This window comes from Schistocerca nitens, chromosome 6 (assembly GCF_023898315.1).
Source record: "Schistocerca nitens isolate TAMUIC-IGC-003100 chromosome 6, iqSchNite1.1, whole genome shotgun sequence".
Lineage (NCBI taxonomy): Eukaryota > Metazoa > Arthropoda > Insecta > Orthoptera > Acrididae > Schistocerca > Schistocerca nitens.
In genome coordinates, this window is record NC_064619.1 from 601,564,726 (window position 1) to 601,581,337 (window position 16,612).

Below are 16,612 nucleotides of genomic sequence, written 5' to 3' on the forward strand. Positions count from 1 at the left end.
AGAAGAGGAATGGGGTAGATTCAAGGGAACATTAGTAAGTGCGGCGGAAACAATATGTGGGAGGACAAGCAAGAAAAAGAGATGGAAGGAAACACCCTGGTGGGATGATAAAACAAAGGATATAGTACAGAAGAAGAATAGAGCCTTTATGGTATGGTTCCAAAAGAGAACAGTAGAGACAAGAGAAAAGTATCAGGCAAGAAAGAAAGAACCAAAAAGAGTGGTGAAGGAGGAAAGAAGAAAGTGGATGGAACAGTGGACCAGATTGATGGAGGAGTATAGTGACGATTCAAAAAAGGTGTTATATGGGATGATTAAAAGTAAGAGGAAGAACGGTACAACAGATTATGCTCGAATGTTGAACACAAGTGGACAACATGTAGAAAATAAGGAGGAGCTCAAGAATATGTGGAAAGAGTATTTTGAAGAACTCCTGAGTCCGTTGGAGACCTGGATGAGGAGGAACAAGCCGAGGAGAAAAAAAAGAGGGGGAACAGCAAATAGAAAAAGACCTTACATGGGGAGAAGTGGAAGAGGCATTGGGCAAGATGAAGGGAGGGAAGTCACCAGGTCCGGATGAGCTACGTGTAGAGACGGTGAGAGAAGCAGGAGAGGTGGGGATACAATGACTATATCGAGTAATGAAAATTGTGTGAAGACAGAAGATGATCCCAGAAGACTGGAAGTAGAGAGTAATTGTCCTGATCTTTAAGAAGGGAAATGGAAAAGAGTGCAAGAACTATCAGGGTATAACACTGATGAGTCATTGTGCAAAGATTTTTGAAAAAAATTTTGGAAGCAAGAATTCGGGCAAAATTCGAAGGAAGAGTGAGAGAAGAGCAACATAGCTTCAGAACTGGAAGATCCATGGTGGATCTAATTTTTGCTGTAAGACAGCATTATGAATATGGAATAGATCTACTAATGACCTTCCTGGACATTGAAAAAGCGTATGACAGCATACATAGAAGCAAAGTGTGGAAAATCCTGGAGAACAGAGGAGTAGCAAAACAGATTATTTGGGGAATAAGGGAAATGTACCATGGAAGTGTGAGCTGTGTGAAAGTGGGAGGAGAGAGATCAGCTTGGACTGAACACAAGAATGGCTTGAGGCAGGGAAGTGAGAAAAGCAGAAGCATTTTGGAAGTGTGTCAGAAGTCTCATGTGGAGCAAGGACCTACCCCAAATCAGTAAAAAGGTTATATATCAGTCATACTATGTTCCAATGTTCCAATGACATATGCCTCAGAAAGCTGGGGTATGAAAGGAAGAGGGAAAAGCAAAGTACAAGGTAGTGAGATGAAGTTCTTGAAAAATAGTATTGGAGTGACAAAGATAGACAGGTTAAGAAATGAGAGGGTCAGAGAGTTAATGAAGGTGGAACCATTAAAGGAGGAGATAGAGAAATCAAGGCTGAGATGGTATGGACACGTTAAGAGAATGGAGGAGAAGACAATACAGGAGTAGAAGTATGTGGCTAGAAGAAAGGAGAAGACTGGAATAAGGTGAAGACGGAGAGATGATGGCAAGACAGAAGACGATGGAGAGGTCTATGATCCATACAGACCCGGCCAGAGGCTAGAAACTGTCCAAGTGGATGACTCATGAGTTACTAGTTATCTTGACTGACTTTACCTTTAAAAAAAGTAATATTTGTGAATTTCACACAGGTGTATCATTACATAGTGTCAAGAAACATACCACAGACACTGCAAAAACAGCTCCCTGAAGAAACCCAGCGAGTACATCACTCCAGTGATGTTTATAGTCAGAAACGCGAGACAAGGCTGTGCCCACAGCTATTAATAAACAAATGTACTGACAGAAGTGTTTCAAAAGTTTGGAGCCTTTCCATGTCATCCGGGCTTGCAGGTACAACTGGAACAAAAAAAGCATGAGATATAGTGATATCAAACAATGGAAAACCCAGGATGGAATGTAACAGTATAAGGATAGTTGCTACTCACCATATAATGGAGATGCTGAGTCGCAGAAAGCCACAACAGAAAGACTGTTGGAACATTAGATTTCAGCCAACAAGGCCAGACTCCAGCTGCCAGAAACTGTGGTCATGTGTGGTCATGTATGTGAGAGTTTCATTTGCTTGAGTGTGTGTCTGTATGTGTATGTTGTCTGTTTTTGACAAAGGCCTTGTTGGCCGAAAGCTAAGGTTCTGAAAGTCTTTTTCTTGTGCTTTTCTGCAACTCAGCATCTCCACTATTTGGTGAGTAGCAACTATCCTTTTCGTTATATTGTTAAATATAGTGATATAATACCCAAGAGACAGCAGATTAATATTCCAGAACATTAACTATACATTGTAGGTGAAATATGCACTGTAATCACTAATGAATTCAGAGAAAATGAGCAAAAGAAAAAACTTAACTACAGAAAACCAATAAGTATGTCCATTGAGTGAATGCTCCAAAAGCAGAATACTTCAATGCAACAACAACAACAACAACAACAAAGAGATACACACGCATTGCTTACGAGTCTCCTTAATGTCAATAAATTACTCTTAATATTTCCAATAATATGGAATTACAGTTGTGAAATATGATAAGTCAGTCTGTCTGGAATACACAAACCATTTTGAAGGGGAAAAGCCCACAGTACACACTACAACCAAACTGATAACCAGAAACACTTTTTTATTTATCAAGTCACAATGGATACATGCACAAAGAGGAACAAGAGGTGATACTAATACTTGCTTTTTTTTATTTTTATTTATTTATTTATTTATTTTAGCAGAAGAAAGGAGAGGGTTAGAGAAAATGAAATTATTTGGTACTAAGTATTTTACAAAGTAGAAATTTAGTGTTTGGTTAACTGATACCATTTATGGTGAAAAAAGAGAGAATCATATTGCCAGAAACTAGATTTTAACATTACACAGTTCATGTTCAGAATAAATTGCACATTGACAACAGGAAAGAACGACCACTGTAACTGATAAAATAAGCACAATCCATAACTTCAACAAATCATAAATACAGAAGATAAAATATACTCTGCATGCTTAAATAAATACAATAAAATTTTACATACAGTAAGCCACTGATGAAGCGAAATTTTTGAGAATTAAATTGTACATCTGCAATGAAATGTAATGACACACAGACTGATGTGTGCACAGAAACCAGGGCAACACACATAATCCCCCTCGATATTTTACCATTTCATTTCATGGCGGAGAAAGTTATGCAACGTGCCCTGTCGACAGTAAAAATTTACTGCTGATACGTCGCATTCATACACATTGTGTTTCCAAAGACATAAAATAACTGTTCACAATACTTTGGTTACAACTGGAAGACAGTTACTATTTTAATTTGTTGATGGCACAAAATTTAAAAATATGCCTGATACGAAACTATCTGGCATCTTAAAACTGTTTGACAGATCAAGGGTCGAACACGAGAGCTTTGCCTTTCACAGGCAAGCCTTGAGCTATCTAAGCATGACTCACTATTTACCCTAACAGCTTTACTTCTGCCACCTCTCTCTCTCTCTCTCTCTCTCTCTCTCTCTCTCTATCTCTCTTTCTCTCTCTCTCCCTCCCACTTCCCAAACTTCACAGAAGTTCTCCTATGTCCCATGTGAGACTAGCACACCTGGAAGCCTAGTATGTATGCACATAGTTGTTTGTGCCAGAATGTAATCAATGACTTGCTCAACAGGTCCTGAAGTGCACCTGACTGCCTTTTGCCTTATTGCATCATCTCGCGTATCACTTAGTTCATTGATGCAGCCTGATCAAAATGAATGGTAATCTTCTTTCTTCATCCAACAATTCGTGTGTAAGTTCTGAGAATGTTCTTTTCTGCTGCCCACTTCCTTGTTGCTTTTGCTGGTGAGTGAAGCAGTGATGCATTTAAGCATTCAGTGACTTCATTACTGTTGTCATAGTTCTTGGTCTTCCACTACATGGTACATCTGTCAGAGACCCAGTTGAAAAGGCCTTTCTTTCCAGTTTCCGAAGATCGGCCCCCTTTGGGGCCTCTTTCTTGAATAAATCACACAATTCGTGCAAACAGTTACTTGCAGCTTTTCTAACATTATCAGCTCGCCATAAGGTTACGATGCAAGATGAAAAAGTGCAGTGCATCTTCGCTTCTGGTCTCAAAATGTTTATATCTGAGTGAAAGACAACCTTGAGAATGAGCATTCCCAAAATGCTTCACTTCCAAAATGCTGCACTGGGTAAGCAGACACACAGGGCAGTAAATCCAACTCTGCACCGAGAATGATGGTCAGCTTACAGAGAGAGTTTGAAATATGCAGGAAGTACGTAAGAACATTTATTTCTGTGTTATTCCATTCTTGGTTACACAGATAACACAAACTTCATAAATACTGCTCAAGGATCATAATCTGACATCAGTGCTGCACAGTCTGACATCATAAGCCATGTTTCTTGAAGCTTTTTATTTTCATTCCACACATGTCTTTCCCAGGGTTATAGAGGTCCATTTTCTGTTGAAGAGGCAACGGTTGAGATTCTTTTGACTCTTGAACAAAATGAAAAGCTATGTCTTACTGAATCCAACAAGTGTGCTGGATGTCCAGATGATGACAGTTTTATTGTATGTGTAAATTAGTAGTTGTACAGTGTACATAAATCTGCTAACACTACTTGCTGGATCTGTTGAGGAGCATCATTTATTCAAAACTGAACTACATTCCACAGACTGGACCATGATGAGGAGCTTTTAGCTATGTGGAATAAGTCGAGACATACAATAAAAAGAAAACTAACCATCAGAAAATATCTTTGTAAAATATACTAACAATTAACTAGCATTAAAAATAATTTACTATAATCTACTGGCACTTAAACAGGCTGTAAAGGAACTTATCAAACTACCAAAAAAGCTACTACTTTTGAACTCACTAAGCAAATTTTCTAAGATCAAAAGCTAATGATGGCTCGAACAAGGAAGATCGTACTGCCTTACAAGCTTTTTTTTTTATGTTGCATGGGATTTTCACTCGTTACTTTCAATGTCTTTACCATTTTTCTCTGAACCCACAGAGTAACTCCACAATGAGCAACTTTGCTGTGTTTATGAACCATCACCTTTCACTTGCATACCACTATCATAAGACAACTAACAACATTTAATATGTGGCACTGGATTCACCTTTAATAACATGCTTCAATTACCTTAAGATGGATCAGCCCGAAAGTCAATGGTTTTAAAATTGTAAACTCAGTGCCTCTATCATGAGATACTCATTTCTTAATGAATGAGTTGTTTATCACATAGCAGCAATTCACTGAAGTGCCTTTAGATGATAAAGAGCGAATTCTCCTCAAAATTTTCTTATGTTTTCTAAAATAAAAGAACTTCTAACAAGCCGTTTGTGACTTTTTACTAATTGTAAATTTGGTTTGATTGCAACATCAGAATACACCTATGAGCAGCTAGTGAAGTGGTTTTCTGCTCAAGAGGAGAATTCACATACATCTGACATAACTAGAATGTTGCATGTGTGCTGGAGATTTCACGTTGCTGGTTATTTTGCCAAGCATCCACTCATCCACTCAGTATGTTATCATTAATAAGCTAAGGTGATGTTCTCCTTGAACTTGGTGGCAAAGACACAGTCCACCTACTCTCTATAACACATTTTGTTCCAGCTTATAAACAGAGGTTATGGGTAATAGACGAGGGCTAGTGGCACTGGCCAGCCCCCATTCAAGCATCCCATGTTCACGAAACCTGGATCTAAGTGAAACTGGCTAAGCTCACTGGGGTGAAAAAGTTTAGTATTCCATGTAACATGACACTAGAAGGCAGGTGAGTATACAATCAAATGTTTCAGTATTTTTCAGTTTTAATGCATTTGTTACCAGCAAAAAATACACTGTGCCAAACTTTTTAAATCATCTAATGTTGCACCACAATAATCAATCTGCTTGTTGTACACAAATTTGAAATTCTTACTGGGGAAATAAAATACTGAAGTAGTTCACTACTATAATTATGTTTCTACTGCTAGGACTCTACCAATGAGGTCCTTGAATTTTACATGCTTCTTCAAAACAATTCACATTTTTGCACTACTGCCCAATTAAATATTTTTGCAACACTCTCATTTGATCCCAACAATTTTGTCCACAAGAAGCACTTCATCTGTTTATAATTTAGTAAGGTTTTGTCACAGCTGCATATAATTCTTTTCATTGGTGACTAGTTTCCAACACTTGTGTTCATTTTCAAACCATTACCTGCCTCTACATCTACATATACACAGATTCTTCACAACCCAACATACACTGCATGGCAGAGAGTACCTGTACCACTACTTGTCATTTCCTTTCCTGTTCCACTTGAAAATAGAGTGAGGGAAAAACGACTGTCTATAAGCCTCCATCTTAGCCCTAATTTCTTGTAGCTTATCTTCGTGGTCCTTACATGCAATGTAAGCTGGAGGAAGTAGAGCATCTATGTAACACTTGGGTGTTGTTCAAACCTACCAAGTAACAAATCTAGCAGCCCACCTCTGAACTGGTTCAATGTCTTCCTTTAATCCCACCCGGCATGGGTCCCAGACACTCAAGCAGTATTCAAGAACAGGTTTCACTTGCATCCTATATGCTGTCTCCTTTACAGATGAGCCACACTTTCGTAGAATACCCCCAATAGACCAAAGTCAACCATTCACCTTCCCTACTAAAATTGTCATATGCTCGATTCATTTCATATCGCTTTGTAGTGTTACACCCAGATATTTAAATGACGTGAATGTGTCAAGCAGAACACTACTAATGTTGTATCTGAACATTAGGGGCTTGTTTTTCCTACTCATCTGCATTAACTTACATCTTTCTACATTTAGAGCTAGCTGTCATCCATCACACCAACTACAAATTCTGTCTAGGTCAACTTGTATCTTCCTACAGTCACTCAACTTCGACACCTTACTGTATACCACATCATCCATCAGCAAACAACCGCAGATTGCTTCCTACTAAGTCTGCCTTATCATTTATGTATACAGAGAATAATAATAGTCCTATCACACTTCCCTCGGCCATTCACATATCCACATATCTGTGAACCTATTCCATATGCTCATACCTTCTTTAACAGCCTGCAATGGGGCACCATGTGAAATGCTTTCTGAAGTCTAGAAATATGCAATCTGCCTTTTGTCCTTCATCTATAGTTTGCAGTATATCATGTGAGAAACGGGTAAGCCAAGTTTCACATGGGCAACACTTTCTAAAACCAATCTGATTCATCAACATAAGCTTCTTGGTCTCTAGAAAACTTATTATATTTGAAATGAGAATATGTTCGAGGATACTGCAGCAAACCAGTGTTAGGGATATTAGTCTGTAATTTTGTCATTCATTTGCCATTATTATATACAGGGTTCACCTACACTGTTTTCCAGTCGCTTGGGACTTTGCATTGGGCAAGAGATACGCAATAAATGCAAGCTAGGTAAGGGGCCAATACTGTAGAATGCACTTCATCGGGCAGGTAGGTTAGAAAATTTAAAAAGGGAAATGGATAGGTTAAAGTTAGATATAGTGGGAATTAGTGAAGTTCGGTGGCAGGACGAACAAGACTTCTGGTCAGGTGAGTACAGGGTTATAAATCCAAAATCAAATAGGGGTAATGCAGGAGTAGGTTTAATAATGAATAAAAAAATAGATGTACGGGTAAGCTACTACAAACAGCACAGTGAACGCATTATTGTGGCCAAGATAGACACGAAGCCCACACCCACTACAGTAGTACAAGTTTATATGCCAACTAGCTCTGCAGATGACGAAGAAATTGATGAAATGTATGATGAGATAAAAGAAATTATTCAGGTAGTGAAGGGAGATGAAAATTTAACAGTCATGGGTGACTGGAATTCGTCAGTAGGAAAAGGAAGAGAAGGAAACATAGTAGGTGAATATGGATTGGGGCTAAGAAATGAAAGAGGAAGCCGCCTGATAGAATTTTGCGCAGAGCATAACTTAATCATAGCTAATACTTGGTTTAAGAATCATGAAAGAAAGTTGTATACATGGAAGAACCCTGGAGATACTAAAAGGTATCAAATAGATTATATAATGGTAAGACAGAGATTTAGGAACCAGGTTTTAAATTGTAAGACATTTCCAGGGGCAGATGTGGACTCTGACCACAATCTATTGGTTACGAACTGTAGATTAAAACTGAAGAAACTGCAAAAAAGGTGGGAATTTATGGAGATGGGACCTGGATAAACTGAAAGAACCAGAGGTTGTACAGAGTTTCAGGGAGAGCATAAGGGAACAAATGGCAGGAATGGGGGAAAGAAATACAGTAGAAGAAGAATGGGTAGCTTTGAGAGATGAAGTAGTGATGGCAGCAGAGGATCAAGTAGGTAAAAAGACGAGGGCTGGTAGAAATCCTTGGGTAACAGAAGAAATATTGAATTTAATTGATGAAAGGAGAAAATATAAAAATGCAGTAAATGAAGCAGGCAAAAACGAATACAAACGTCTCAAAAATGAGATCGAAAGGAACTGCAAAATGGCTAAGCAGGGATAGCTAGAGGATAAATGTAAGGATGTAGAGGCTTAGGCTTATCTCATTAGGGGTAAGATAGATACTGCCTACAGGAAAATTAAAGAGACCTTTGGAGAAAGGAGAACCCCTTGTATGAATATCAAGAGCTCAGATGGAAACCCAGTTCTAAGCAAAGAAGGGAAAGCAGAAAGGTGGAAGGAGTATATAGAGGGCCTATACAAGGGCGATGTACTTGAGGACAATATTATGGAAATGGAAGAGGATGTAGATGAAGATGAAATGGGAGATATGATATTGCGCGAAGAGTTTGACACAGCACTGAAAGACCTGAGTCGAAACAAGGCCCCCGGAGTAGACAACATTCCATTAGAACTACTGACAACCCATGGAGAGCCAGTCCTGACAAAACTCTACCATCTGGTGAGCAAGATGTATGAGACAGGCGAAATACCCCCAGACTTCATGAAGAATATAATAATCCAAATCCCAAAGAAAGCAGGTGTTGACAGATGTGAAAATTACCGGACAATCAGTTTAATAAGTCACAGCTGCAAAATACTAACGCGAATTCTTTACAGACGAATGGAAAAACTAGTAGAAGGCGACCTTGGGGAAGATCAGTTTGGATTCCGTAGAAATATAGGAACGCGTGAGGCAATACTGACCCTACGACTTATCTTAGAAGAAAGATTAAGGAAAGACATACCTACATTTCTAGCATTTGTAGACTTAGAGAAAGCTTTTGACAATGTTGACTGGAATACTCTCTTTCAAATTCTGAAGGTGGCAAGGATAAAATATAGGGAGCGAAAGGCTATTTACAATTTGTATAGAAACCAAATGGCAGTTGTAAGAGTTAAGGGGCATGAAAGGGAAGCAGTGGTTGGGAAGGGAGTGAGACAGGGTTGTACCCTCTCCCCGATGTTATTCAATCTGTATATTGAGCAAGCAGTGAAGGAAACAAAAGAAAAGTTCGGAGTAGATATTAAAATTCATGGAGAAGAAATAAAAACTTCGAGGTTTGCCGATGACATTGTAATTCTGTCAGAGACAGCAAAGGACTTGGAAGAGCAGTTGAACGGAGTGGATAGTGTCTTGAAAGGAGGATATAATATGAACATCAACAAAAGCAAAACGAGGATAATGGAATGTAGTCGAATTAAGTCGGGTGATGCTGAGGGTATTAGATTAGGAACTGAGACACTTAAAGGAGTTTTGCTATTTGGGGAGCAAAATAACTGATGATGGTCGAAGTAGAGAGGATATAAAATGTAGACTGGCAATGGCAAGGAAAGCGTTTCTGAAGAAGAAAAATTTGTTAACATCGAGTATTGAGGAGGGAGAAGGGGGTTGGGGAATGGGAGCTGGCTGTTGGCAAGAGATCTGCTAGTAGAAGGAGATTTTCAGATACTTTTACTATTGGTGTTTGTAATAGATATGACCAACTGTCAGAGTCTAGTGGAGAGGAATCTCTAGTAGCTGAGCTGTAGATGTAGGAAGTATGCAGCAGACCTCAGCAGTTACGGTGGCTAGGACAGTTGCAAAGTCTAAGAGAAAGAAGAAGGTTCTGCTGTTAGGTAGTTCTCATGGTAGAGGTGTAGGCCAGCAGTTGCAGGAAGTTTTGGGGAGTGAGTACAAGGTCACCAGCATTGTGAAGCCTAATGCAGGATTGGCTCAGGTGACTTTTAACATAGGGGGGTTATGTAGGGATTTTACTAAAGAGGATCAGGTAGTGATTGTGGGTGGGGCTGGTAATAGTATTGATAAGGATGGGGAGTATGACATAGATGGTGACCTGGAAAAGATAGCCACTCAGACTGGCAACACGAATGTGCATTTCGTGGAACTGTTTCAAAATATACAAGGTATTAGAGATAAAGTTAGTGAACTGCTTATAGATGTTGACTCTGAAATTATTGGTATATCTGAACACTTCTTAAATAAGGAGATAATTCAGAGGCTTCCTTCACCAGGATACAGGTTGGCTGGCAGCTTTTCTAGGAGCTCTTTACGGTGTGGGGGAGTAGCCATGTATGTGAAAAACGGTATCCCATTTGAGTCAATTGATGTTTCAAAGTACTGCACTGAAAAGGTGTTTGAATGTTGTGCAGGTGTGGTTAAATTTAGTGGAGCTAAACTTCTTACTGTTGTTATTTATAGATCCCCAGACTCCGATTTCACAACATTTTTGCTAAAGCTAGAGGAGGTTCTTGGTTCACTTTATAGGAAATACAAAAAGTTAGTTATATGTGGTGACTTCAATATTAATTGTATAAGTGATTGTGCAAGGAAAAGGTTGCTGGTAGACCTCCTTAATTCATATAATCTTATGCAAACCGTATTCTTTCCAACGAGAGTGCAAGGGAACAGTAGAACAACCATAGACAATATTTTTGTTCATTCGTCATTACTAGAAGGGCATTCTGTTAGCAAAAAGGTGAATGGTCTTTCAGATCATGATGCACAAATTTTAAGTCTAAAAGATTTTTGTGCTGCAACACATGTTAAATATAGTTACCAACTTTTTAGGAAAGCTGATCCAGTTGCTGTACAGACTTTTGTAAACCTTATCAAGGAACAAGAGTGGCAAGATGTTTATAGTGCTGATACAGTAGACGATAAATATAATGCTTTCCTCAAGACTTTTCTCGTGCTCTTTGAAAGTTGCTTCCCGTTAGAACGTTCAAAACAGGGTACTAGCACAAACAGGCAGCCTGGGTGGCTGACTAAAGGGATAAAAATATCTTGAAGAACAAAGTGGCAATTATATCAAAACGTTAGAAACAGTCAAAATCTAAATGCAGCAGCCCATTACAAACAGTATTGTAAGGTGCTTAAAAAAGTTATTAGGAAAGCAAAAAGTATGTGGTATGCAGACAGAATAGCTAAGTCTCAGGATAAAATTAAAACCATATGGTCAGTCGTAAAGGAAGTGGCTGGTCTGCAGAGACAGGTCGAGAATATAGAATCAGTGCGTAGTGGGGATGTCCATGTTACTGATAAGTCGCATATATGTACAGTATTTAATAATCACTTTCTGAATATAGCAGGTGAACTAAATAGAAACCTAGTCCCAACAGGGAATCATATAGCGCTCTTAGAAAAAAGTGTTCCGAAACTGTTACCTGAAGTGCTCCTCCATGATACTGACAAGAGGGAGATTGAGTTAATAATTAAATCACTAAAGACCAAGAACTCTCATGGATATGATGCGGTATCTAGCAGAATACTGAAGTATTGTTCCATGTATGTTAGCCCAGTACTTAGCCATATCTGTAACTTTTCCCTTAGGAGTGGTCGGTTTCCTGACCGATTAAAGTACTCGGTAGTGAAGCCACTTTATAAAAAGGGAGACAGGGATAATGTTCACAATTATAGACCCATTTCTATGCCATCGGTGTTTGCTAAAGTTATCGAGAGGGTTGTATATACAAGGTTACTGCAGCATTTAAATTCACATAATTTGCTGTCAAATGTACAGTTTGGTTTTAGAAATGGCTTAACAACTGAAAATGCTATAGTCTCTTTTCTCTGTGAGGTTTTGGACGGATTAAATAAAAAGTTGCGAACGTTAGGTGTTTTCTTTGATTTAATGAAGGCTTTTGACTGTGTTGACCACAAAATATTACTGCAGAAGTTGGAACATTATGGAGTAAGGGGAGTAGCTTACAATTGGTTCGCCTCCTACTTTAAGAACAGAAAGCAGAAGGTAATCCTCCGCAATATTGAGAGTGGTAATGATGTTCAGTCCCAATGGGGCACTGTTAAATGGGGCGTTCCCCAAGGGTCGGTGCTGGGGCCACTGCTGTTTCTTATTTATATAAATGATATGCCTTCTAGTATTACCGGTGATTCAAAAAAAATATTTCTGTTTGCTGATGACACCAGCTTGGTAGTGAAGGATCTTGTGTGTAATATTGAAACATTATCAAATAATGTAGTTCATGAAATAAGTTCGTGGCTTGTGGAAAATAATTTGATGCTAAATCACAGTAAGACTCAGTTTTTACAGTTTCTAACTCACAATTCAACAAGAACTGATATTTTAATCAGACAGAATGGGCATGTTATAAGCGAGACGGAACAGTTCAAGTTTCTAGGCGTACGGATAGATAGTAAGCTGTTGTGGAAAGCCCATGTTCAGGATCTTGTTCAAAAACTAAATGCCACTTTATTTACCATTAGAACAGTATCTGAAATAAGTGACATTTCAACACGAAAAGTAGTCTACTTCGCATATTTTCATACGCTTATGTCATATGTTATTATTTTTTGGGGTAATTCTACTGATTCAAAAAGGGTATTTCTGGCTCAAAAACGGGCTGTTCGAGCTATGTGTGGTGTAAGTTCAAAAACCTCTTGTCAACCCCTATTCAATAGTCTGGGAATTTTGACATTGCCCTCACAGTATGTATTTTCTTTAATGTCGTTTGTTGTTAGCAATATTAGCTTATTCCCAAGAGTTAGCAGCTTTCACTCAGTTAATACTAGGCAGAAATCAAATCTGCATGTGGAATGCACTTCCTTGACTCTTGTGCAGAAAGGAGTGCAGTATTCTGCTGCATCCATTTTCAATAAGCTACCACAAGAACTCAAAAATCTTAGCAGTAGCCCAAACACTTTTAAGTCGAAACTGAAGAGTTTCCTCATGGCTCACTCCTTCTATTCTGTCGAGGAGCTCCTGGAAGAGCTAAAAAATTAAGCAAATTCCAGTGTTACATTATTGATTTTCTTTATTTAAACTAATGACTTGTCGCCCGAATATGTTTCTTATATTTCATTTTATCTGTTTCTACAATCGTGTTATAATTTCATGTATTGACTCGTTCCATGACCATGGAGACTTCTCCTTAATGTGGTCCCACGGAACAATAAATAAATAAATATCTTGGATGAGGCAAGTCAGCAGATGTACTGAGTGCACACTATCTTGCCAGCCCTGAACAGTGTCTTCCGAAGACTGTCATAAAGCGCCAAACATTGGAGCTCCCAATAACAAGCAAACCCTCCCCATGTGTGCCTGCTTGGACATTCCCTGTTCACTCACAGGGTGAACAGGCGAGGCCTGGCAGCCAGCCTCCAAATTGCCCCTACATCTCGAGCGACAGCAAATGCGTTACCACCCACCACTCACGCTGGTCTGAGGGCAGATCCAACATGTCAGGTGCACTAGGAGGTGTCTCAGTAGCAGAGCCTGTGGGTGAGACAAGAAACATCTGTGGTGTCCAATGCAACACACCAGATTCTCCGCTATGGCTACACCCTGAGGCAGCAACCTGAAGGCATTCTGATCATAGCAACTGTTTGTGAACTGCAACCAGTTCTTCCTACATCTGCACACAGCCTGCACACATCCTAGCAAGACAAACTGAAGAAGGAAATTATAAAAGCAGACAGAAACCTAAATATGCAACTTGCTACTCTCTTGATAGGTCACCAACGGATGCTGATGCCATAATGAACTGTGTAGCTGGCTGTTCAAAAGACATGAAAACTGCGCTACAGACTATCTGAATTTACACTTACAGTCAAAAGTGAGAGATGAAACCTTTTAAACAGAAAAAGACATAAAATTTACGAAATATGGTCCTAGGAAAACACAGGAAAAGCTAAAGATGTAACTTGCTGCTGTGGAGACGTTTAGCAGGCAACAGCTGGAGCAACTTTCTCAAAGATTGGAAGAAGCGATTAGTCTGTAAATACAAATGGTTTGCTTATCTCCAGTTTTGTAGATGTGTGTTACTACAGCATATTTACTTCTGCCAGGAAAAATGCACTGAGTCATGGACTGACTACAAAGATAGCTTATGGATAATCCTCTTAAATAGGCACAAGATTTTAATATTCTGCTAGAAACACAAACATAGCCATCAAAATTACTACTCTTTAGTGGCCTGATGAATTTTTGTAATCCTACGACTTATCTTAGAAGAAAGATTAAGGAAAGGCAAACCTACGTTTCTAGCATTTGTAGACTTAGAGAAACTATTTGACAATGTTGATTGGAATACTCTCTTTCAAATTCTGAAGGTGGCAGGGGTAAAATACAGAGATCGAAAGGCTATTTACAATTTGTACAGAAAGCAGATGGCAGTTATAAGAGTCGAGGGACATGAAAGATAAGCAGTGGTTGGGAAGGGAGTGAGACAGGGTTGTAGCCTATCCCCGATGTTATTCAATCTGTATATTGAGCAAGCAATAAAGGAAACAAAAGAAAAGTTCGGAGTAGGTATTAAAATCCATGGAGAAGAATAAAAACTTTGAGGTTCGCCGATGACATTGTAATTCTGTCAGAGACAGCAAAGGACTTGGAAGAGCAGTTGAACGGAATGGTCAGTGTCTTGAAAGGAGGGTATAAGATGAACATCAACAAACGCAAAACGAGGATAATGGAATGTAGTCGAATTAAGTCGGGTGATGCTGAGGGACTCAGATTAGGAAATGAGACACTTAAAGTAGTAAAGGAGTTTTGCTATTTGGGGAGCAAAATAACTGATGATGGTCGAAGTAGAGAGGATATAAAATGTAGACTGGCAATGGCAAGGAAAGCGTTTCTTAAGAAGAGAAATTTGTTAACATCGAGTATTGATTTAAGTGTTAGGAAGTTGTTTCTGAAAGTATTTGTATGGAGTGTAGCCATGTATGGAAGTGAAACATGGACGATAAATAGCTTAGACAAGAAGAGAATAGAAGCTTTCGAAATGTGGTGCTACAGAAGAATACTGAAGATTAGATGGGTTGATCACATAACTAATGAGGAGGTATTGAATAGAATTGGGGAGAGGAGGAGCTTGTGGCACAACTTGACTAGAAGAAGGGATCGGTTGGTAGGACATGTTCTGAGACATCAAGGGATCACCAATTTAGTATTGGAGGGCAGCGTGGAGGGTAAAAATCGTAGAGGGAGACCAAGAGATGAATACACTAAGCAGATTCAGAAGGATGTAGGTTGCAGTAGGTACTGGGAGATGAAGAAGCTTGCACAGGATAGAGTAGCATGGAGAGCTGCATCAAACCAGTCTCAGGACTGAAGACCACAACAACAACAACAACAACAACAACAACTCTTCGAAAAACTGAACTGGGATTCTATCTGGACCTGGTGACTATTTGTTTCAACTCTTTCAGTTGCTTCTCTATGCCAGGGATGCTTATTACTGTCGTTCATACGGAAGTTTGTTCAATGATCACTTGATAGTTTGTACAATTCTCCTGCGTGAACAATTTCTTGAATGTGAAATTTAATCTTCAGCTTTTGTTTTGCTATCATCAACCGCCAATCAGACTGTTCAACAAGTGACTGGATGGAAGCCTTAGACCCACTTAGCGATTTTACATAGGAACAAAATTTTCTCAGGTTCTCTACCACATTTTTCGCTAAGGTATGATGCTGGCAGTAGTTGTATGCTTCATGCATACATCTTTTCACACACATGTGAATTTCTATTAACCTCTGCTTTGCTCTGCTTGTCTAATGTTTCTCTGTACACAATTTCAATGACCATTCACAATATTTGTTCATACTATGGATTAATATAACAAATATGGTCCGATTGTAAGACAATTCCAATTGCACATTCAAAACTCGACATGTGTCTTTAGTTGCTGTAAATGGATGCTAAAAATGGATGCTAAACCAAGCAATCATTCTCATTTCTTCATATCTTAACATTATTCACATATATTCATCACAGGCCTAACATCTGCCAGTTATAACTGGACTTTGGAGGAGAAGTGAGACAGCAGCAGCCAGCCGAGAAACATGCAGCAACAGGGAGTAACCAATTTTGTGATATTTTACGAGTTCCTAACCAGGAGAGAATTTTATATCATCACCTGTGTGCTTTAATAGTTTAGTTTCTTGATTTTCTGTGTATTTATTTAATATCTAATGGCCTCAGTTCTTATGTTTTCGTTTGCGTTGGAAAGAAAACCGATTTGGTTACAAGTTCCTACTCAGGGGCGAATTATATAGTTTCACCTAAGTGCTTCAGTAGTTAGGTTTTTGTATCTCTGCGTATTAATATAATTTATTAGACATAGTTCCTACATTTTTGTCAGTGTCTACAGTAGTGTTCCGCAGC

At 38.9% G+C, this 16,612-nt stretch overlaps 1 protein-coding gene across 2 annotated transcripts in view; it reads right to left on the reverse strand.

Moving 5' to 3' along the window:
• The window catches only part of LOC126262614 (putative phosphatidate phosphatase), a 132,869-nt gene that overhangs the window by 45,172 nt on the left and 71,085 nt on the right, over positions 1-16,612 (reverse strand). For both annotated transcript variants that reach the window (XM_049959369.1, XM_049959371.1), the window contains exon 5: positions 1,702-1,878. In XM_049959369.1, the coding sequence (XP_049815326.1) occupies positions 1,702-1,878 (177 nt within the window). The remainder of the gene's footprint in view (positions 1-1,701; positions 1,879-16,612) is intronic.